Source organism: Echeneis naucrates, chromosome 20 (genome assembly GCF_900963305.1).
Source record: "Echeneis naucrates chromosome 20, fEcheNa1.1, whole genome shotgun sequence".
NCBI classification, from domain to species: domain Eukaryota; kingdom Metazoa; phylum Chordata; class Actinopteri; order Carangiformes; family Echeneidae; genus Echeneis; species Echeneis naucrates.
The window spans coordinates 4296090-4321076 of NC_042530.1; the positions used below are offsets into that span (position 1 = coordinate 4296090).

A 24987-nucleotide genomic window follows, 5' to 3' on the forward strand; every position below is an offset into this window, starting at 1 on the left:
CACGCGCAGGCAGGGGTCGTGTCCTGAACGGAGGGATTGTCCAGAGAAGTAAAGCTGCTGTTGATGCAACAGTGAAAACTCTCACAGCAACTGCGTTGTTGTGGTGTGTGCATTCTGAGGAAACATCCTGTGTCATCCTGTGTGTTTCCCTGCATCAAATTGGCCTTGAAAGAGAACTGTGGTTAGATTTAGAGGAGAAGCTCGTGAGTGTTTGCGCGTTCCTCACTTGTACTAGCTGCTCCTGTGTGTCAAACTCGCGGCAGCAGTTCTCCCAGTGGCAGTTTGTCTCATAAACCACCTCCGGCTCCTGTTTGCTCTCGTCCTTGTCGCCTTCCTCCTTCACCAGGGTCATTCCATCAGGATGGTCCTGGAAAAGTGACAAAGTTTGAGCTAAGCATTCAGTGCGGCAGGCAAAGAAGATCGAAAAAAATAAAAAACTTAGTTAAGCTGACGTTAATCAAGCTGTAAAAGCTAAAAGGCATTTCCTTCCTCTCCTCAAAATCACTCCATCCAAATCTATCATGAAGTCATTTTTCAGCAGCCTGCCGGTTTACATGAGAGGCACAGCCAAAAGTTATTTGGTCACAGGTCTCAGCCTCAGTGCCCCGATGAATCTGGCCTTGTTTGGCTGTCTAGGAAGAGTGTGTAGAGCGGAAATGTAGTGTTGAAAGCCCAGCTGTGTGTTTGTTATACGACAGGAGCGTGCTGAGTATTTGAGGAATCTAACCTCCTCTTCCTGCTGTAGGTTGCTCTATTAGCCTGGACATATTTCACTGTCACAGTTAGGAGGCTGAGCAGAGCAAAGAGTTGGTGTGGGCTGACGGAGGAGAGCCTGCTGCCTCCACCACACACTTCAGGCTGCATCTGCTGCCGAATATCGACTCCGCTAGACATTTTCCTGCACTTGCAAACACTTACTGTTATCGCATTTCTCTTTCATTTATTTCAGCGACTTAAAATGTAAAAGAAGAAAAGAGAGAAAAGCAAAAACAATTTCCTCCTGTTGTCCAAAAGATCAATGGATTGTTGCGCGTCGGAGACTGAAACTGATAAGGGCACCGTGGGAAACTAACACCAGCAAATTGCCAATGCAGGGAAATAAATGCAGGCCGTGGCTGTTAACCTTGTGTGTTGTTGCAGCCATTTCGGCACGTAACCAGCTACGATATGGGCTTTTTATCCAAGTGGAAAAATCTAACAGGCTGGTGAATTCTGGGACTACCAACCACCGAGCAAGATGATACATTTTATTTATTGGCAAAAAGCTGAAGAATGTCTACGGAGCTGAAGATAAACCCTCACCTGTACGCTCACTGCACCTGGACTCGGCAGCTCTTCCTCTGGTTTCATTTTGGAGCGTTTGTGGTGCATCGGGTCTCCTGTGCTGCTCACGGCAGATTCACTTGTTGGTTTTGTCTGTGCAGGCAGAAAATATTATTTTTGACATTTCACTAGTTAGATTTCATCATTTTGAAGGGCCAGTGTTGGCTGTAAAGATGATCTAAAATGTCTCTTATATTTCTTACTTTATCTTTTAGTATTATTAAAAATACACATGGCTCAGAAGTGAATTGATCAATACTTTAATCAACCAGAGAAAACAACAGTGGTTGGAATATAATGATTCTGTATAAATCCCAGGCAGGAGTTTTAACTAAGCTAATGAAAAACAACATACTGCATCACATTAGCTACCCTAATCATTGCAATTAAAACAAACTCATGAATTCAATGAACCGTTCTCTGAGCCAATGGATGACCTGACTGTGGCCCTGGTTTCAATTTGCCACAGAAGTAATTCTCATTACATACCAAGCTCCAATATAATAATAAAAAAAATATATGAAGAACAAAAGTTATGGAGATGGGGAACAAGGTTTGTTTTTCTGTTGGTCCTGACTGTCTGTGGTTTTGAAACACATATTTTTGATAAAAGATGAAAGATTTAAGTTTTAGCCGTGCAGTCTGTGTCTTCAGAAGAAACACGTTTTGTTGTGGCCTTTGAATGAGGCGCCATTCACCATAATAGGAAATTCAAACAGCTTGAAACTAACTCTGAATATTCACTTCAAATCTGGGCCCGCACATATAGTAAGGGCTGAGGATGGAGAGAAAAAGCCTCTTTGGATCCATCCATCCATGTCAATATTCCCTCTCTATATCCTTGTTCTCTCTGGTGATTAATGGAGTCAGCCGTGGGATTCTATGCTAACAAGCCCCTTGTTGTTTGCTGCAGGCACGTCCTGGGGCGTGCTCGGCAGTCTAACAACAAGAGACAACACAAGTAGGAGGAAACTCCCAGGAGATGAGCACACGGAGCGGCGTTGGTGGGGTGGGGGGCCCGCCTGTACCCTGTAATGCTCGCTACATTTCACCAGGATGTGCCTGGCATGCAGTGTTGCTATCTATTACCTGTGATGATGAATCACACTGTCGCTCAGCCAACGCGCTCACCTGTGAGGAGTCGTTGGAAATGGCTGAGCGCTCGCTGGCGCTGAGCCCAGATGGGGGGATGCCCGGGACGGGCCTCTGGGTGGCAAAGGCCGGCGTCGGATGGATGAGGGGCGGGCTGTGGCCAAAGGCGGAGCCCACGATGCCCGGTTGGCGACCAATCAGCTGCTGGTGCACGTGCAGAGCCACTGGAGTTGGAGGATAGGCGAAGCTTAACGCTGGGCTGGAGAGAGCACCAAGAGGGGAATGCAAACAGAATGCAGTTACAGAAGAGTGGATAAAACAATCGTAAAACTAAAGTCCAACTTCACTAAAACATCAGTCGCTCAGGCAATGTGGCAAGAAAAAGGGGAAAAACTGAATAAATGGATTGTTCTGCATAGATCCCTGAGGACGATCTGACAGGAGATGTTGTGGTAATGCTGGAACCACGGCTCTGCCAGCAAATTCTTGCCAATGAATGTTCAGCTTGTTAACGCACAGTGAATTATCATGTGGTCTGTGTAAGGCAGTATGTCATTCTTCCACTGGGCAAATGATACCGATGATAAACAATCTGGAGTGTGTCCGATGGCCTTGTAAATAAAGAAGAGCGATGTTTCTGTTGAAGCAACAGAGTTGTTCCCTCAGTTTATTTACCCTCATCCTGAGCAAACTGTGTTTATCCCAGAAGGCACCAAACTTCCTCCGGGGTGTGTATTAACCACAGGTGAGCCGCAGGATAAACACAGATCTGTGTGGCTCGACTGCAGCGGCCTCCATTCACCCTGAGCTCTGGCCGCGACCCATATGTCTGCTGATCTTATTACGAGCCGAGTGGAAATCAATGGGCTGAGACACATTTGGGGGCCCATCCGCTTGTCATATCACTCATCAGTCTGTTGGCTCTGGCTATTTGGATCCTGTCAGTGGGACAGTGGCCGAGCAAGCAGCGTGATTGATCAGGTTCTTCGTACAGATCGCTGATCAATGACTGTGGGTGGGGCGATAGATCTTGCCCCCCCCTCTCCTGTTTCCTTCTGCTCCTCTTGGCTCGCCTCCGGTTGCAGGCCATGATGTATGTGACGTTTCTATGAGAGGCACTTGGATGACTGACACAAGCCGCCGGGGAGGCAGGCTGACTTGCTGGCTGGGAGATGGTCACCCACATGTGGGTTTGACATCAACGCTGTACAAACATACTTATTCTCCCCGCCGCCGACCTTCTTTACCCCTTTCTCTGCTTCAGGATTCATTGTAGCAACACTTTTTTTAAATATTAGCAGACAAGTAAGTGTAAAGATGTCCATTATGAAAAACAAACACCAATCAATGATATTAGAAAATCGTTCAGAACAAGGTTCTCCATGGGGAAATCTGCTGTTGGATGTGTTATTGGCACATGTGAGTCCCTGAATGAACCCCTTTGTAAGAAACACAGTCAATCAAGGCTCCTGAACGAAATCCTGACAGTATAATAGTTATTTTTATGATGCTAAATAAGGAATCCATTGATTTAATATTATAATTTCTTTTTGTTTTTTGGCAGGCTTTACGCTGCAGGCATAGACTTAAACAAAAAGTTTGGATTTAAGGTAAAAAAAGGTTCAAATAGCCTCATTTCTGCTCGCTGTTGTGGCTTGATCTACAGAAGTACTGAATCCTACAGTTACTCACAGTGCAGCCTGTGAGTGTCCTCTATTTCATCACTCTCTGATTTCATCAAAACCCCATTTTGCAAACCCAACACCTTCAGTTTGTAAGGTTTGTAGCATTTACATCATGTGGGTTATCTGTTCAAACTCTGGACAGCTTCCTCCTGAGCCACAGGATTCATGATGCATACGGGATATTTAAAACTTTGAGCTTACACCTTCAAGGTAATGACTTATAGACATAAAAATAAAAAGGGTAGAAATGCATTCAATATTAAAAGTTCGCTTGTAAAACACAATAAAACTGACAAGGTTGTCTAAATGGACAAGGAAGATCAGACGGTGCAAATATATTTCCAGGCAAGACAGTTGTCCAAACAGTGCGCTACCTGATGGCGCCAGCAGAGAGGTGACCGTAGGAGCCGCTGGTGGAGGAGCTGGACCGCGAGTTGTTCAGCATGGTGACGAGAGAGTTGGGCGAGTTGCGGATCATTGTCTGCAGGTCAAAGCTGTGCTCAGAGAGGGGCGAGATGGGCAGGGGCCTCTTCCTGCTGGGCCGTGATGGCAGCCTCGGGCTCGGGAAGCGAGAGCCTGCAGGATGAAGTAAGAAGAGGAAGATTTTTAAAGTTGCGGATGAAAAAAAGAAGAACCAGCTGTAGAAGCGAGAGGCTAAAATTGTACACAAACCCGTATCAACTGCTTCAGTTCATGCTTTTGGGATACGTGCCTCTGCTAAGTTCGTTACAGACTAAAAAGGGGAATTTTCTACATTTTCTACGTGATTTTCTGTTTGACTTCATCCAAACTCTAACCTAATCTAACCCCAACAGATGACATTTTTGTCAATCATCAGACAAAAGGCTCATCTGTTTGAGTGTTCGGCTGTCACTTGATGCACTGCTTGCATTTCATCCATGAGAAAACATGCCTTTTATTTTGGAGAAATGCTCTGACTGTGTATGGTAATATTTAATCAAGTCCAATTTGACTCGTTATTCAAATGCAATCAGTGTTGACTGGAAATAGTAAAAGGGGGTTTGAAAAGGTAAAAGGCGGAAACAGCACAAGCATTCTCTCTGCACATACAATGAGCCACGGGTAGAGATTAAAACATGACTTTTGTTGTCTTTTCACATGGAGATGTCACAAACAAGACAGGGAAAAACAGAGGGAGATGGAAGGAGGGGAAAAAAGCGCTGAGGGGATGTCGGGCTTTGTGCATGAACTGACACAATGACTTTGTGACTCAAGACTTGGAAATAAAACATTTTGAGTTATTTTATAAAGGCAAACAAAACCAGCTTACGCAGCCCCGATAACCCCCCTCCATATTTACGTCCCCCACAATCCATCCATCTCCCAAACGTAAATGCTCCATCTCTCGTTTGACACATCCAACGATTACAGAACGCTCCATTCACATGGTAATCAGTGTGTGCGTGTGTGTGTGTGTGTGTGTGTGTGTGTGTCTTGATGCATTTGCGGTGGCAGCGGTGGTGTTCTGGCATACGTAGTCCTGACTTTCGACTGCAGCACAAACTCGTACGGAGAGCGACACCCCCTTTACATTGTCATTGTATGGAAAATCTTTCTGTATTTTTTAGAAGCAGGTTTTGGGAATGGGGGCATGAGCAGATATATACCATACATAGCCCTGAGCTTACATAATCACTCAACACGCAGCCATCTTCTCTATATATCTGAACCTTCACTATTTCATTCAGCTGAAATATATTTATCCTGGTTTACACAAACACAACTTACTAAGCTCAAAATGACACACCTGATATTTTTCACAAGGTAAATCCATACAAGTATGGGAGACGGACTGCGCTTGCAGGGAATTAAAAGGGGGTCTGTTGTTGCTGAGGAGCAGGACGAGCGTCCCACCACTGCAAAACCTCATGGGAGTGGTGTTTATTAATGCACAGCCCAAATGATAAATCGGCCAACCAGGGAGAGAAAGAGAGGAGCGTCCTGGATCGTAGCAGGACTGTCCCTCTAATTTCCTCTTGATTTATGGACGCAATGGCTGGTTACGCGCTGCGTCATTAATTCTTGTGGCCAGGGAGCGTTCAGACAGGCTGGACTGACGGCCCTGGAAATAAAAGCTGGGTCCAAAACTGAGTTTGAAACCTTCTCCGAAACACATGGGGGGATACCTGAGATGGAGGCCATCACTGGCACAACTTTTTTTTTTTTTTTGCATACAATTAAAACTTGAGTTTCAAGATGAAAAGATTATAATTGTATATTAAAACAATGTAAGAAGTACATTTTATTGAAGGCTCCCCTTTTAGTATTTATAACATTTAATAAGCTGTTTATAATGCTCTACACCTATGTAGCTGTTTCTCAGCAATTACCCCCCTTATGAAGACATTTTTTGTAATTATTAATTGTGTTTAATGTCAATTATCTGTGTATTTATTAAATGCTAAGTGGAGGAACTTAAGGTAAATTGTTACCATATAATTAATAACTACAATTAATCAGGTTACATGAAAGGCTTCCAGTGAAAGTAAACCTGTTAATAAGAAAAACAACTTAATAACAGTAGAAAAATATAAAGGAGATTTAAATTATTTAATAAGGACTTTAGTGTAGTGATCTGTGAGAGCTATGGCGCTAATTAGGCAGTAAGACCGTAGACAATAGCCCATTAAAGCACAAATAGGGAGGACAGGCCCATTGTTTCATTAGCACAGCTCTCTCTGAAGGTAATTACACTGATGTGAAAAATACTAAAATAGCCACAGTAACATGGTAGCCCAGATTATCAGCGAAAGCCTCTTGATAGATCCTGCTCTTTGTATGTATTTCCTTTTCTTTTTTTTTTTTTTTTCCTGAAATCCAACAAAGCTTTAAAGTGTTAATTTTTCCGGCGTCGGAACACACATTGTTGAAACATGATGAGTTATTACCAGCAATAATCACAGGCAATTTTTAAGTGAGGAGCACCACATCTCCACTTAAATTTGGCCCTAATTGTTTTGTTTCAGTCTATTAATCTTAAAAAGTGACACAGAAGAAAGGATTTCTCTCAGTGATGAATGGTGGGACATTCCAATTCCCACTTAATAGCAATTAATTTTCTGATACCCGCACAAGTTTGGCTAGTTTTAATTAGTTTGTGCGGTGGAATAGGGGGAACTTCACCCCGGATTTCCATGAAAGCGGCGTCTGCCTGACTAAATACATTCCCATCAAAGGGAGCAGGGTGAGGCTGTCCGACCTTTCTAAGATTCAGTGTGCGTTTAATTTCCTATTTACACTTTAAAATAACTCATTAGCATAAGTCCTCTGCACACAGTCCTGAGCCCAACACATTAAGACAACAGCTCATTTAAATCATGTCAAAGTAAAGTTGCAGGTCCTTTCTCGCCGCGGTTGAGCAGCAGTTTGATTTATATATAGCACAAGATAGGTGCATTGTGAAAGTGCATTATAAGGCTTGAATTCCCACCGGGGCCACCCATGCTATAATGTGGAGGGAAGCACTCATAATACTTTAAGGTGCAGTCCCAACAGGCACAAATGTGGTAGGTGTCTTTTCTCCTGCAGGGCTGTTTGGTTGTCTGTGGTACCTAAAACTATTGATTAAACATCTATTATTACAACACCCATTTAAATTACTGCTAATACTACACCTGTCAGTGTAACTGGGGCCTGACACATTCTGGAATATAGTCATTTACTGCTGTTGAAGCAACAACAGTGTGTGAAAAGCATCCAACTTTCAGTTTTGTCTTGGTGGTTCGATCTGCAGATTCACCTTCTCTGTTCAATGAAAACCAGATTTGCTGGTTTTGAATTTGAAGGATTAAACTTTACTCTGTTGGTTGAGAAATTTCGCTGAGCTGTCAATCTTAAGAAAAAAAAAGAAAGAAAGAAAAAAAAACTTCTCCAAGCTGCAAACTGACTTGTGTTTGAAAGCTTGTATCACTGCAGTGAGAGCTGGAAACTCCCACTGCCAGGAAAAGCCTCACAGAATAAGGAAGTTGACATCTCATGTCATTGTATGATCTTGCATCTGAACTGTAGTTCTGATTCAGGCTTGTGTTTGTGACTGTCCACGTAATGAGTCATGTGTTGGGTCAGTGCAGACTTACTGTCCATTGCCTGCAGGTACTCCATGTGCAGGGCGCTGGCGCCGCTGGCGCCGGCCGTGGACGCCACAGAAGGGAGGAGGTCAGTCGTGTATGGGCTACGGTGGCCCGCCAGCAGAGCCATCTGGTGGTAATACTCAGCTGTGGTCAGTCCTGTGTGAGGGGCTGCAGGAGAGGAATGTTCACATCAGCAAAGAGCAAACAAGGCAACAAAAAAACTGAAGGCTGACAGATTAGAAAATGAAGGCTATGTAGGGCAAGAAAATGGTGGATGGAGAAGCAAGTGTTTGAAGAAAAGAACACAGGAAGGGGATAAAATTATTAGGTGGTGAGAAAAACCTGACAGGGACTGCACCTGCTCTGCATTACAATCCTACATTAATTTACATTAGATGATAATCAGCTCAGCAGAACAGTAATGAGCACATTAGCAACACCATCAAGTTAAGCAAAACAGCTGCACAGGGAGCATCACCTGAAGTGGAGAGCCTCGCTGGGGATTACCGGATGCTTGCTCAGAGATTACAGTGAGTGTGCATTAGCGTTTGATTGAAGCATTCATGCCGAGCACAGCATAACTGATCGTCTCACAATACAATTCTTAAACAGCCTTTTCTCCTCCTCTTACTGTTCCTTGATCACTTGGAGAGAGCGCGCATGTCTCTTTATATATATTTATATGCGTGTGTGCGTGTGGTAAGAGTATGTGGGCCGACACATCCTCTGCCAGAGATGATGATTGTGCACGGTACACAGCGGGGCTGCAGTCTGCAGATATGCGACCTGCTCCTCGACTCCGCTCCTTTAAACTCTATAGGAAAAAACAAAAGGCCTAAATCTGCCCAGATATATCTGCATACGTAAAGAAGCACCAAACCATTCTGCATTCCCTTCACTTGTCTCTCTCTTTCGTTCTCTTTCTCTCAAGTCATTCCCTTAGTTATAGAGTGCTGTAAGTCCTTGAACCGTAGCCTAAAAATAAACATCTCGTGGTGGGCTTCCTTATGCAAATACTCTAAGAAAGAGAGAGGGAAAAGACTAACACTGTGGTTTTGGATGCAAATATAGAATTGGTTCAGACCCACAGAGTGCAGCGCTTCTTTTTTTTTTCCTCAACCCCAATTGAAGAAATAAAGAGAAAAATAAATAAAGAAGCACTGTATGAGGAGATTTCCTCTTAAGGCTGGCCTGTATGCCTGCAATATGCATCCATGATTGGTTGAATGAATGCAAGAAAAAAATTCAAAATTAATTCGATCTGGGTATTATGTCTTCACTGGAAGGAGGGAGTTTCTTAATTGTCTCGCCTGTTCCGCCTTAGCTCTGCTTTTGCATTCAACCATAATGTGGCCCTTTCAGTATCCACGCACAGAAAAGGGCTTTGCAGAATTTCTAAATCAGAAACGCTGGCATCCAAGTGCCATCCTAAGGGCAAAAAAAAAAAAATGGGGGGAGTGGAGAGAAAGCGGCGGGGTGTTGTCAGTGTGGCACTCGATGTGGAGAAAGCTGAGACGTGCCTCAGGACTTGGTGATCCACCAGGTGCTTCCTTCAGCACAACAATAGGATCAGGGGCAAGCCTACCTCCGAACACCATCTGATGCTGAAAAGAGAGGAATACAGCGAGGGAGGAGCAAAAAAAAAAAAAAAATGTGCAGCAGCGAGAGGGTGGCACTAAATCCCACCCACTGTAAATCTCCATTAGATTCTGTTAATTAATTCATCATTATTCAAATGTACTTTTTGAGAAAAAAAAAAAATCTTTGCATATTGAAGGAGGAGGCTCCCTGTAAGCGTGGTGATATACTAACAACACAAAAGCTGATGGGTTAATTAATCACCGGATTGATTAAAGGAGTAATTAGGTACCTCATTCACAATTCACTGCATTATGAACTGAAAGGGAATCATGTGGTAGGTTGGAGAAACTATTTTGATTTAAGGAAAGCGGAGACTGCTGCACATTATGTCGTGGTAATGGAAAATTGGAGGGTAGAGCGTTTACACTTCCTGTCCATGCAGAGCGGTGCTGCGAGCGCAGCAGAGGGCTTCAGAGAGCAAAGACTCGTGGTCTTCACTTCCAGCAGACGTGGATGAGGTGAAGTCGAGTGGAGAGGAAATGCCCCGCTATCTACCGCTTCTGAAACACACTTCAAGAGGAGGTGGGAGCTTAAGTGGGTCTCTGCTGCTTGAGTGCCAGAAGGATGAGCGAGGACAGGAAGAGCTGTGATAGGTCATCAGACCATTTCAAGAACTTTATGGGTTTCGAGGAAAAAAGGCTCTTTGATCATGCTACTTTTAACGTAATCATGCTACTTTTAACTTTTAATCATTTTCAGTAGTGTTACCTGCATTTTTTATTCATTATTTATTTGCCAGTACAGTTAAAATGCAAAGTAAATACTAAATGATAGAGGGCCAAAGGGGTTATTTGTCATTATCAGCTAATCAATAATTAGTTCATAAAATCTTCCAAAATAGTAAAAACAGTGCAAAGAGCAATTCTATTTAAAAAGTTTAAACATTTAAGAATCTAAAGGCAGCAATTTTTGCTCATTATGTGACTGAATTTGTCATCAGTATTATCAAAAATGTTACACTTCTGCCAAGCCAAAGACATGGAGCATCTTTTCTTCCATTTCTAGTATTGACATTATGGATCTGGATTTTTTTTTTTTTTTTTTTTTTCATATAACTGACCTGGTGCAGGCATCCACTTTAATTGATTTCCCAGTTCATATTCATCTTGAGGTCTCAGAAAACAAATGCTCCCTCTAGGAATCCTTAACCACCCCCCCCCCCCCCTCTCTCTCCTTCCAACCCCACCCCCCAACAGTGAACTTGAATCCATCCCTCCTCGGCGTGCACAGTGTAACTGTACATGACCCTGCCGCTCAGTGATGCATCCTCCAGTGGTCTCTGACATGACTCACAGATCAAAAGGATTAGCCTCCATCCAACCTGCACCCCGCCTCCCACCCACACAGATGGTGGCTCATAATGCTCCCATGCACCCGTTCCCTCACTCAGATAGCATCTCACCAACCCCTGGGTCTTAATAGAGATGGATCTAGTTGCCTCTCACCTGACCTCCTCTGATCTCAGACGGGGATTACAGAGAATCGAGATTCCTCCTAACAGCGATCAAACCTCACTAATCAATTCCAGCAATTATTTTTTAAGGGTCTATTGAGGCCCTCTCCCCCACTGCTGCTCTGCTGAGTGTGAAACTGTGCAGTGTATGCTGTGTGTGCATCATGCTTCGTGCAACGGTGTGCGTTTCCCTTCACCATCTGCAGGGCTGAGGCCCCGGGTCGCTGACAGAACGGAGATGGAGGGGCTGCTGTGGAGCGAGCGGATGTAGTCCATGTATGGGTTAATGTAGGGGTGCGGAGGGTGAAAGGGCGACTCCGCCCCCACAGAGGGGTTCCGCTGGGGCGAGATCCGGATCAGGGAGATGTCGGAGAAAGCTGGACTGCCCGCCAACGCAGGAGGCCTGGACACACACAGAGGGGAGAAAATACAGAAATAACATGAATCCTCCATCGTCATCTTCCTCCATGAAACTTTAAAAAGTAGCTTTAACAATGAACTTAATAACAAACTTAGATTTGCATTTCTTAAGGGAAAAGCATGTGGTAAGTGTCAAAACTGACGCTGGCTGGGCTGACTTTTGTTTGATAAGCACATGGAAACACTTTCACGATTAAAGTTTGACAGAAGTTGGAACATTTTCTGCAACAGATCCCCATCACAAACTCAAACAACTGATTGAACAAAACAAATAGTACACCTTTTAAAAGTTAATGTTAATCTTCTGAATAAGCTGACTTTTAACCACACTAATCAATCCACCAGATGTGGAACAGCAGTATATTTAGATTCTCACTTCTTAAGTCACCAACTCTGTGTAAACATGCATGTTCAGTCGTGTCCACAGACCTGACAGGGACACGCTGCTCATTTCTTGCGGAAATGTGGACTCTGTATGTCCTGACTTCGCTACCGTGGGTGGACTAGCAGTGGCGAGGCCAGACAAATGGACTGTGACATTATCTCTCTCCCTCCATCTGCGAGGCAGAGAGAGGAGCGCTGCATTCCAACTGCTCCCTACGCAGACATTTCCTCAGATCAAAGGCAGCTTTCACCACTGCGTCTTAATCAGAGGGAAACGTTAGACCGAGCTCACCGCCGGCCAGCGCCAGACAAGCAACGCTACACCACTTTAGTCAGATGGCTTCAAACTTGGCTTTGAGCTCAGACCGTGTACAGAATTACAGATGACGGATACAGTGTTGTATAAAATCCACCAGCGAGTCTCACAAAAGATGCATCATCTTTGTGCATCAGGCCATTCTCTTCATCAAAAAACTTTACCATGAATTCTCTCTATTGTATGAGATGTGAAATAAAGTTGAGAACAATCAGGAAAACTTCTTAGGAGCCAAGTTTGAGATGAACTAATTTGTCTCCCTTCTTATAATTGGCTGGGAGGGCTAGGAAACTTCATAATGATGGCCTTCACCACAAAGGCCTTCCCCTGAGGATGTGGAGAAATCCACATATCAGCCAGACATTAACAGGCTAAGAGATTAGACTGAATTAGCCCCTCCACTTCTCTGTGGCTCCCCAGTGGACCAGTCTACTGTGACAAAAGACCCCGGGAGAAGGAGAGGATGAGCGAAGGAGGGAGGGAGAGAGAGAGTGGCGGTTTCAAGAGGGAGGTGAGGAGGAGGAGTGAGAGAGGAGAGAAGGGAAGAAAGAGTGCGAGACCTGCCTCTGAGTTTGTCTCACAGTGACCTTGAGTGAGGCGAAGGGGAGCGGAACAGCCCAATTACAACCTCCACCCTGTCCCCTGATCCCCTACCGGCCCATTCGACCCTCCATTTCTCAGCCCCCCTAATGAAAGAGCTCAGGCCAGGGCCAACAAGGAGCACTGAGGAGCGGAAACAACACACACACACACACACACTTTAAGACATATGTGTGCACAGGCATTCACACACACAAACTTTGCCTTCCTGGGCCTCGCTGTAATTAGCCCAAAGGGGCCATGGGACGACTTTAAAAGCTTGCACTGTGTTCAAATGTGTGACAACATGTCTCGGCGATGCTGAAGCTTGGTGTGTGTGACGAAGACAACAGCTCCCTCAGAAGGGGAGCTCCTTGGAGGACTCGCAGTAAAAGCCTCACAGATCACATCTGACACCAAAAACACAGTCGGCCATCGTCATGTTTTCTTTCTCACCACCGTTTGGTTTGTGTGTTTCTGCACATTGTATGTCTACTTAAAAAAAAAAAAAAAACTCATGAGAAATGCTTCACTTCCTCCACGCCTCGCAAGCCACGCTGAGGGCAACTGTGTATGCTTCAAAACAGGTGTGTATGCGAAGGCATGCATGTGTGCACGGAAAAGTGTGTTTATGATAAGCAAGTCATGTGCCCACATACCACCATTACATGCCTCATTTACACACATCACAACACAGCTGCAGAGTAACGCTCACTTTGATGTCACATGGGGCTGAACATGCACGTACACACTCGTACACATTTGTAGCCGAGGGAGAAAAACCTGCTTCGTCATGAGAAGAAAAACCTTCCACCTGACACTTTAGTACACAACCGAGAGAGTACAGAGAGAAAGAGTTTCAAATCTTGATGGTCCCTCATGCACAAGAGTTCATTCAACGAACGCAAATGCATCTGTGTCCCTGAAATGGCCGCGTATGACCCTTTAGACTTATTCGGAATAGAAATCCTACAAGATTTCAGGACTTTGTCTTCCTGGTCTGGTTCTCCACATGCTTGTTTGTAGCGAGCCAGACACCCATTCTGGCTGCCATGACACTGATTAACCTTGTCATGTGTTGGCTGCGTCTCCCTTCACTGAGCCTGGCTAAATGCCTCTGCTTTGCCTTGTTTTTCCAATTAACTTAGCGAATAGGAACAAAGCTCCGCTGGCAGGCTGGGAATTCTGAAAAAGGGAGATGGTCAAAGGGGACACATGTTAACTGGTAGGAAGATGGTGGCGGGGAGTGGGTGGGATGTGGGTGATCGGAGACTGTTGAAAAGTGAAAAGGGAACGAGAAGTTTGCATAGAGGAGAGAGGTGTGGAAGGCCGCCAAGAAGCAGAGCATGAACAGTAGTCAGGAGGAGGGAAGCGAGGGAGTGTGTGAAGATATGGGCTGCGAACTGGGAGGGAAGGGCGGACAGCGAAGAGTTAGGGCAGAGGGGGAGTTAGAGAGGAATGGGAGGAAAAGAGGTCTCGGGGGGGTTGCGGGGCCAGGTGTGAGGGGATTTGAGGAGGACAGCAGAGAGATGGATGGTTCGAAGGAGAGAGCTGTGTCTCCGTGCACGTGAGGGAGGTAGCTGTAGAGCGTCCGATCCTCCGTGTTCAACCTCTCTCCGCGGCGCCGTGATCGTCTTAGCATCTGCCAGCGTGCATTAATCAACATGACGAAAGGAAGTAATCTGACAATGTGCAATGTGTGTGTGTGTGCGGGAATGTTCACCCCGTGTGTGTGTGGTGATGTTTTGGGAGGTGGGGGGGGGGGGTGCACCAGAAAATAGCGTCTTAGTTACACCTGATTTGAGATTTACATCAAAGCTGTACCGCAGGCTTTTTCTGGCTTTTTCTTACCAGAGAGAAAACTTTCACTCCTCTACTTCCCTTTGTAGGTTTATAATTCCTGTTAACGCTCACAGAAGGCATCCTGCAAACATGGCACGAGGAAAGGCTGAGCTCCTGACATATGGAAGCCATTTCCTTTCACGTGGCCTTGCTTAAACCAGCCATCGCCTCTTTTTAAGACATCGAGTGTTTACACGGGGCGGTCTGTGGATTTTAAACTGTCGTTTTATATCACCGGATGAATAAACACTTGCAGAGCGTAAATATGTCCGCATAAAATCTTGAGGTTTCTTGGGAGGGTGTGTGTTCGCTTGGCCTTGAATCTTTGTTTGGAACAAGGTTGTATCAACACTAATAACTTCTTTTTTTGTCAAGAGGTGCAGCAGAAACACATTTGTGGCAAGCGCTGATGACTTCACTAAGGACAGAAGGTATCATTGTGGTGCGGCAGTTAGATCTGCTCGTATTGACACAGCGGTTTGCCAGAACAGGAACTGTACTTTGCAAAATACTTTCAGCTCAAGCATGAAATGGTTGCACACATAAATTAAAAGGAAAACTTCTTGATGCGCACTTCACTGAAGGGCACATGAAATTCAGTAAACCAGCAGCTGTGAACATTCATGGATTGTCACAGTTTTATTATTTGGATTGGCCCAAATGAAAAAAAAACAAACAGATCTAATAGATCTGTCTAATAGATAGATCTAATCAAATTTAGCATTTCACGTCGATAAAACACAACCTAATCTGGTGAATCTATTGGTATTATCAACATGAAGGTGACAGATGGAAATAACCCAAATTCATCCTCTTCAGTAAAGTGAAAGGTTTCCAAAAAGTAGCAAAAGAAAAAAGTAAAATGTAGACAAAATAGCTCTAATTTTGAGAAACATTTTGTGCGACTTTTATTTTTGTCTTGATCTCAATAGTAACTGAGATCAAAACCATGCATAAGTCAGGAGGTCGTACTGCTGATAAAACACAATCCAGGAAACCAAGAAGGCAAAACACACAGTATGGTGCTTTATCTTGCTATGCAGAAGAATTTTACTGGTTTGGAAAAGCATCACAGTGTCATAGTTATCCCTATCATCACAATAATTGGATGGTAAATAGCAGAAAGTTGTTTCTGTTTTATAAAAATAATCCGGTACATATACATATATAAGATTTACAGATGAGTCGGTATGAATCCATGCAGACACATTACGGCAGCGGCCACAAGGGGCTGAGTGAGGATCCACTGGGATCAGCGAGGTGTCAGATACTCTTCTGACCAAGGCTGACAGTATCACACAACCCCACCACCAGCCTCACCTCAATCTCACCACCTCATAGAAACCCGCCCCCCCACCTTCTTCTGCCCTCCAAACCCACCTAGCCACAGCGCCAGGGCTGCCACCGATCTGAAAGCCTAAACCAGAGAAGAGGAAGAGAGAGAGGCTCCTGACAGCGGAAACAGAAGCACTTTAAAGCTCCAAACCCTTTCACTGAGATCAAAGGGCCACAGGAACAGAGCCAGCTGAGACCCAAGGAGAGAGGAGCGGGAGCTGAGACAAGAGGAGAGGGAGAAAGACAGACAGAGACCGAGAGGCAGACACAAACTCAGGAGGGTGGATGTATTCTGGGTTCTTAATGATTCAACGGGAAAGTCTTCATTACGCTGTGCCACTGAGGCGGATTCCGATGACTTACACCGGTTTTCCATGTTAGTAATGACAATTACAGAGCGGCTTAAACTCAGCTTAGTTTTATCCTCAGGTCCAGTCATACCAGTGGCATCTGGATAGAAAAATACCTTATTACACTTAGGCAGCTGCAGTTAAAAATACATCTTTCTCTGCACCGAGCCAGCAGTTCCTACCACAAACTGGAGCGTTTTGAAAGGCAGATTTATGTGATGTGGTGCGATGGTGCACATGGTGAATAAAGATTTTCAAAAATGCTGACATGTGATTGTCATGTCATAAATCTTTCAGTGACATGACTGACGCACGGCTGTTTGCCAGGAATGTTAAGAAGCCAACTTTCTTTCAACTTAAACTCACTCTTTGGTTGTGCATTTTGTTTTTCTACACAGCTGATCGCACAATGCGGGCGTACTAACTGACACATTTTGTCTGTCTCTAACATGTCAGTGAATTGATTAGGGGCCTCAATAGAAAACAGAACAATCTAAACTCAAAAGTCGACTTGCTCGCTTCTTCTAGAGCTCTCAGACATTTTGCACGGTCTTCAGCCATAGGTGGATTTGTTGGATTTAACAGCTGTTCTGAGATGAATTTCACACATTACGCAGGATCTGATTGTATCATGCTTTGGCTTCACAAGATACGAGTTACTGAAGAGGAGAAGATCACATGGCCCTTTCTCAACCTGCATCTCATTATCTTTACAATCAGTGATCTCTCTCCACAAACACGGTAAAAACAAAGCAACTCGTGTTGACAAATCACACAGTTTCACTGTGTCTGCGGCTGAAATCATTTGGTTTTGTTCAAACTTTCAGAGGGTCCCCCCAGACGGGTCCAAAACAATTCAAGGTCTCAAGGTCATCTTAATAAAACGGATGCTTGAGAGATCTGTCATTTTTTAAATGAACATTTTATGATTGGAGCATTTTGGTGATAAATGAAGCCAGAACACTGATAGTTTGTTGCCCATGTAATCTGAATTTCCTCCTCTCCACTTTGAGCTTTTCTTCTGGCCGGGCAGAGCGGACCGTGGGCCTGGCAGGGCACGGCGAGGTTGCCAGGCATTCGGGGTAACTATGTCCCCCTGGGGCTGCGAGGGCACTGCATGACCCCCTGACATCAAAGGGCTGAGTGGGTTCAGGGGGTGGGAGGGCTTTTATTCATGGTCCCATCAAGCAGGATTCCCTCTCTGTGGGATACCTTGGGAGGTGTGCCAGACATTCCCATACACCATTCACACACATACACACACTCACTGTCCAATGTGAATGCCGCTCTCTTTCAGTTTCTCCATCTCCTCCCACTGTGTATTTCAGTCACACTCACACTGCCCACATATGCTCGGCGGAGAGAGCGCACATGCGCACTTGAGCCGCTGGAAAAGGTGTTCAGTACGTCCCTTCGAGCACGTATCGCTTCCACGCTACCGGAGAGATAACATATGTTTATCCACAGGAGTCAGTGAGTGTGACAAGTCATGAGAAACTGCTCCAGGTGTCAGAGCCTCTTGTTGTAACTGCTGCCTGTGAGTCACAAACCAGCTGAAGGTATGTCACACATGGAAAATGCTCCTTGTTTTAGATCAAGACTCCTTTTCAACAGTCATGCTTCCATAAAGCCATAAGATTATGTTTGTCAAAGAAAAGGGCACAATTGCATCTTTTCGGCGCTCATTTTCGTTCCAAATTACAACGAGACACGATTGTTATTTTGAAAAGTTTATGTTTAGCTTTGCCACGCAGGAGGGGTTTTCTGTTTTTTTTGGTTTCTTTTTTCTTCTTCATAGGCCGTTTTGAAAACCGTTTCTTTCCAGGCCGCAATTAAATGTAATTTTCAGCCATCGAGATAAGACTGTCTACCAAAACGAATCAACAGAGTATGCAGCAGGAAAATGAAAACATGAAAGTGAAATTACACAAAATGAGCCAGCCTTTCTTTTTTTTTTTTCCTGTAAATTCAAGGGGGCTGGAATCAGGGAATGAACATGAGACAAAAAAAAAAAAGAAAGAAAGATTTTCTTGTTCTTCTTTTGGTCTTTTCCCATACTTGGTTCTGCCCCTTTCATAAACAGAGCAATCACTTTGCAGCCAATCTTCATCTCTGCTCGCTGTAAATTACGCACTTGATTGCTGCTCCCCCTCCCCCCCCAAAGCAAGCACAGGTGGAATTAGCACTTCTCTCAGTGAGTGTTTTGAGTTCCTCTGACCTGCCCCGGGCTATGGAGAAGATATGAGGGGACTCCTGGGTGTTGAAGTGTTAAACTTCTGAAAAGAAGGAGGAAGCGAATCTAGCCTTCCTTTTCCTCTCAAGTCGTGTCTCGATGGCCCCGATGCTTTTACAGAAAAACTCAGCTGACGCCTGCAGCGAAACAGGCTTCAGGTTCCACACCCCGTTGCCTCCACTACCCTGACAAGTCAGGTAATGAGTGTGCACGTCTGCGTGCATACGGCCTGTATCAGGTGAGGGGCGGCAAGGAGAATGAGTGTGGCCCAGGGGCTGCGACGAGCGGCACGGCTGGCTGAGACGGCTCTGCATGGCCCCCCCCCCCCCACTCTCAATTCGCAACGTCACACTGGGCTGCTGAAATGAGCAGCCGCACGGATGGGCCTGAGCAAATCAGAAACAATACACAGCACTACAAGACAGCGGAGACACACTGCTGGAGATGGTTAATCCTTCAGACAGAGATCTGAGGTAGAACAGCAGAAAGAAAAAAAAAAAGGGGGGGGTCAGGAGGGTGAGGAGGGAGAGTGGGCGAGTAGAGACACAGAGGGAGGAGAACAGGAGCATCAGGTACAAGACACATTAATATATGTTTCCTTCTCAGCACTGGAAATATCCTTTTGAGAATGAAATCCATCACGTTTTCCTAATACACACTTCTGCTACGGGAGGGCAAGAAAGAAAAGCTGGACAGAAGAAAGGCAAGCGCTGGTGGGAAAGTGAAAAGACACAGCCTACTTTATTCTGGCTATTTCATCCATCTTGTTGGACTAATAAAATGTCAAGTGGAGTTCCTTGATATTTAATCATGACGGGGCTGAGTGCGTGGTGGTGCCAAGCTCGAGCTTGATGAAGCTTTGGGAGGCTTAATCAGAGACCTGTGGAAATTTGGGATATACCCAAAGGAGGATGTTTCACAAACCTGCTACATAAGTGAAACAAAACTGATATGAATGGGAGAGAATTCCTAATAAGCCCACTTTGGGGGTAACATTTATTTTGTCTATTTTTATTTGGCTCTGAAGATGAGAAGTTTCCTAAATTTATACAAGCAGCAAACGCTGTTGAGAATTTGCAATAAATCACAAAGATCTGTCAAAGTGATGGGCATCCAGCGAAAACCTCCCTGCATTCTTACAAGTGCAATCACACTGCAGCTGTGCGCATTACATATTTGTGTAGCTCCCTCTGGAAACGAAAAACACACACATACAAAAACAAAACTTTACAAGCTGACACCCCCCCCCCCCCCCCCTCCCCCCACCACCACTCAATGAAAAAAGTATCATGGGAGAGAGGAGAGGAGAGGGGTTTCTCTTCGGCTCTTTCCAAACTCCAAACCCCATTATTGTTAGATGAAACCATTCCCTATCACACTACAGATGTAATGGACGCCACATCTGATAAGGGAGATAACGGGCTGAGAGAAAGGAATCGCTTTATGCGATATGAATTAATTTTCATTGGTGAGAAGAGTTTAAAAGGAGTAAAATTTTCTGTGATTCTGAAGATAAACAAATAAGAAAAGGGCGGAGAGGAAAGTGTCGCAGCAATAAGAAAAGTAATGAACTCATTTCCTCCCACATTAAAACTGTCAGTGGTTTTTAGCAGAACCTTAAGCCGGACTGTGGGAATTTAACCAACATGTGGTAACATTTTACATTGTTGCATTTAGGTTTCTCCCAAATCATTTATTGAATGCTCGGCAAGGAGAGATGGAAGAGGACGAGAGCGAGCGAGGGAGGAGAGGAAAGGGAGGAACAGAGGGAGGATGGAAAATGAGGAGAGCCGGAGAGGATTTATGACCCTGTTCCCCTGGTCTCGTTACTTGCTGTAACTGGCCCCCAGAGTGGGATCGCAGGCTCTGGGGCCCAGAGCCCAGAGATCAGAGTAATGGAAATTCCACATTTCGACACTGCTACAGCATGACGTCTGCAGGGCACAGGCTGAGTCAAAAAAAAAAAAAAAGCTGTAAGCTAACTCCCAATTCCTTAAACTGAAAATTATTATTGTGCATCCGGCAAGGCGTGAAAAAAAAAAAAAAATAAATAAATATACATCAGTATTTGCTCTCATTTCAGTGAGCTCATTTTAACTGACAGCTTCTAAACTACTGCTACTATTTGTGAGGTGAAGCAGATGTCAGGACAGCAGCTGCCGGAGGTCGTGGAGACGATTTGAGGCGGCGGCGTGCTGCTGCCGGCGCCGGTAATATCTTGACAGTTACTACTTGCGTGGGGGTGGGTGGGGGGGGGTCTTTTATAAAGCCAATTAAGAAGCCGCTCTTAAAAGTGACAGTCCATCATGGCCAGCAAATAAGTCATCAATGAAACCACTAAAAACGAGAAGCTTTTCCTTCTTTGTCGTGCATCCTAGATTAAATTAAAATTTAAAGATAAAACACTAAAATAGTAAAGTTTAATGTGATTTTTTAAACCGCAATGAGCATTTCTCAGCCAACATTTTTCTGAGAAAACAATTAATCAAGCAAAAAACAAACACGAGAGTGAAAATAATTATTATCAGCATTAATTGTGATGCATTTTATAACAATTTTAATGTTTGAATTAAATGTTACTTTTGCGAACTGGTTAATTGTTAGATAACAATTATAGTGAGATGAGCATATGCAATAAAAAAAAATGTTGAATTTCAGATCAGTTTGTTTTATATTTAGGAGAAAAATAAAGGTTGAAGAATTGCAAGTAAAAATTTTAAAAATTAAAAGAAGTGAAATAAATAAAAACGTGTGTGTGTGTGTGCAATCATGGATGCAACACACACACACACGGAAAGAGAGCGACAGAGAGAGAGAGAGCTGTTGGCACCTGCCTGTTATCTCTTCCCCTCAGACCTGGTTTTCCATTGTGCTCCATGGGAGAGCTACAAATTGAGATCTCAAACATGAAGAGGGGGCAAATGACTTGTGTACAGAAAAAATCTAATCCACTAATGTGTTACATGTGCAAATTCACAGGCCTTGTATTAGAGATTAATGCATTCCACTTTTATCAAAAATTTACCTTTTTCAAAAGATATTTTTAATGGACCCTAAAATTAAATTCAACCAAGGGCTAACACAGAGGCTCGTACAATGAGGGGGAAATATTTGTCGAGCGAATAATCAGATATGATACGATTTGATTTGCATGAATAAAAGTATTATGTAAGGAATCATTTGGAGATTGGAAATACTGTGAAGACTTTGGGTGAGATTACTATTTGGCTTTAAGACATACTAAATCAGTCATAAAGCATTTAGCAAGGGGGGGGGGGGGGGGACATAAAAAATGCATGTGAAATATACACAAAGTGGCTGCAGCAGCCTCAGCGTAGGTAATCCTAGCCTGGTAAGTAGAGTTTTGGAACATGTCTTTACAGATCTCCACGGGTAATGACTCAACCCTAAAACCTTTACAGGCGTTGTCAAATATCTGCGGTGCCAAAGTCTTTTTTTTTTTTTTCCTCTCTCTTTCTCCATCTCTCTCTTCTTCCTTCCAACCTGCTGGATCCATCATTCTCAAAATACACAGGTGCCTTCAAAATATCACGGTCTTGTGCTTAAGCTGAATACAAAAAAAAATAAAAAAATAAAAAAATAAATAAATACTACACTGCCCATTTAGGGGTTTTGAAACTGGTGTATTACAAAAAAATAGATATACTGTAACTTCAATCTGCCCACATTTCTGCTTAGGCATTTATCTCCTTTCTCTCTAAATCCTGAAATTGCCTCAGAAAAAAAAAAGAAGAAGAAGAAGGGAGGGGAGGGGGGATACTTTCCTCTCTTCGCACATTTTCACAGAGTGGTGCACAACTTTCTTTCTTTCGCTTTTTCTTTTCTTTTTTTTTTTTCCTTCAGTGAAAATTGAAGAGGCTTTATGTCAAATACGGCTAAAGCCAGCCTCTCCATATCAAACAACGCAGCGCGAAAATTACTGTGGCGATGATAAGGCTGGCAGATAGAGTGGGAGAGGAGAGCGAGGGGGGAGAAAAAAAACTGAAAGGAAGTGACTCTACTCAATTATACTGCAAAATTGGTATGACTGAATATTTTTCATTCAGGTGACTGATAGTATCAGTGAAACTGCAATGCAGATAAATAAAGGAGCCTTCTGTCAAGAATAAACACCATTAATCATGAAGCCAGCTACTGCGTGACCGCCTGTCCCCCCGACTTACTCCATAGAGAAAGTATTAAAGAGGCAGGGGTTCGCAGGGATGGAGGGAAACCAGTGACTGCACCAGAAAGGGGGTTGACCTGCGAAGTCACACAGAATGCGTTTTGGACAGTTTGAGAGGAAGATGAAAAAGTGGCCTTCGTCTCTCTCTCCCACCCACCCCTGCTTTTTTCAGTGACAGCCACCATATCTGGACAAAGATTATCAGATGTGATTATTAAATAATCATTAATTCTTCAGGTAATTTATGGCCTCACTTCACAGTCTGCTTTAGTCTAGACCATATTCAAATGTGAACAGCAACAGGCCATTTTTTATTCAATTTTAAGAGTGACAACCAGAAAAAAAAAAAAAAAAAAACATACAACAGGGGGCGGGTGGTTTGTTATGTCACAAAAAATATATAATAAGAGCTACTACGACATATGTTTGCTCTCAAACTCAGTAAAAATAATCATAAGGTCTGGTCTGAAACAGCAAAGTCAAATCGCACCATAAAGAGCCACTGATGAGGCTGCATAAACAGTATTCCTCTTGCTTCCATAAAACTACACCAAACGCTTTTGTCTTTCTATTGTTTTGCAGTACGCGCGTGTGTGTAGCAATGCTCGGCCTCGTCCCATCTGGAAGGAGGTGTTGAGATAAGATTGTGGTCTTTATGCTAAGCAACATGCCGCTCCTCTATGCCCAGACCGGGCGCTCTGACAACAGTTTATGTAAATAACAAAACAACAGTCAATACATCTTCAAAATGCAACGAGGACAGCAAGGGGGAAGCGTGTGCGAGACGGCAAACAGAAACTGATTAAAATTGCTGAGAATCTCAGACCCCAGTAGCCAATAGCCAGGAAATCGGGGGTGGGGGGGTGATTCTCTTGATTTTTGTGGCTCTTTAGATTGACGCGACATTTCTGTGGCAGCGGACGTTAAGTCAATTAGCTCCTCGCCTGCTCATCGTGTCAGAGCTGGGGTTGTGCTGTGATGACAGAGGAGTCCAGAGTACCTTCCAGTCAAACCAGGCCCACAGCTGAACAAACACACTCCTGAACGAAATAACCACACAAGCTGGGAACACGGAAACACACCCTGCAGCCCCCACCTTCACTCTACCACAGTGACAGAAAACACAGCTACTGACTGTCCTGACGAAAAACTGTGAAAGCTGAACCTGTAAAATGTGAAGATTTGCACATTTGAATAAACATATTAAAATAAAAACTACACTGTTTTGGTGGCATGTAGAATATAGAAAATACTTTAATACTTGAAATTCCTGAAATGCATCAAGGTATCTTAAATTTCCTCCTCAAAAAAAAAAGAAAAAAAGAAAAAAACAATCACATGGAAATAAAGCAGAAAATCAAAGCTTAGGCTATTCTTTTTGTTGTCCGACTTTATAAACTCTTATATTGACTCTGGCATCTTGACTAATTCTTTCTTAAGTCCACACACGGCAACTGCGCAAAAGCTTGTGTCAATTGCTGATCCCATAAGACTGTTTTGTTGTTTTTATGGCCCCATTCACAGCACGAAGGCCCCGGGACTCCAGAGTAAACTCTTGATGCTGATAATTAACTTGTGACGAATACCTCTGTTTGTTCTGAGCGGTCTCCGGGTGACCGAGAGCCGGCACTGAGCCACATGAGAGGGCTGTTTTGTTTTTTTGTGTACTATGGTCAGGCAATAAAGCTAGAATGAAAGGAGCTGTCTCTTCTCTTGGCCCCGGCCTCCCCCCAAAACTCCCATTAAGCCAGTCCCACACAATGGTGGTGGCAAAGGGGACCAGAGCTCCCATGGAGAGCCTACTTCGCCGATCAATGTGTTTATTTAAGCAGGAAGCATCTTCTATGGAGTAGGCTTTGCCTCTGTTTGATAACGCTGGAGGTCAACTGTTTCCAGAAACAGGCCATAGACAGGACCTGGTTTCAGGGCTGGTCACTGGTCCTGGATCAGCGCAGGACACGCTAAGGGTTAAGTGAGAAGGTTAAAGAGAGTCACCGTGTTGTTAGCTAGCTTTGGTTAGAAATCTTTTTCTTTTTTTTAAGTGCCTTCCTACATGG

The 24987-nt window shown here is 44.1% G+C and overlaps 1 protein-coding gene and 1 long non-coding RNA gene across 2 annotated transcripts in view; one reads left to right on the forward strand and one right to left on the reverse strand.

Moving 5' to 3' along the window:
• gli3 (GLI family zinc finger 3) overlaps positions 1-24987 on the reverse strand; it is an 87903-nt gene that overhangs the window by 12544 nt on the left and 50372 nt on the right. Inside the window, exons 5-10 of the mRNA XM_029528998.1 lie at positions 11483-11688; positions 8198-8359; positions 4475-4676; positions 2455-2674; positions 1303-1416; positions 227-367 (exon numbers count right to left, since the gene is read on the reverse strand). Coding sequence (XP_029384858.1) covers positions 227-367; positions 1303-1416; positions 2455-2674; positions 4475-4676; positions 8198-8359; positions 11483-11688 — 1045 coding nt within the window. The remainder of the gene's footprint in view (positions 1-226; positions 368-1302; positions 1417-2454; positions 2675-4474; positions 4677-8197; positions 8360-11482; positions 11689-24987) is intronic.
• On the forward strand, positions 17951-20714 carry LOC115060865 (uncharacterized). The gene is made up of 2 exons (XR_003842299.1): positions 17951-18070; positions 20422-20714. It is a non-coding gene; the product is annotated as an uncharacterized LOC115060865 (long non-coding RNA).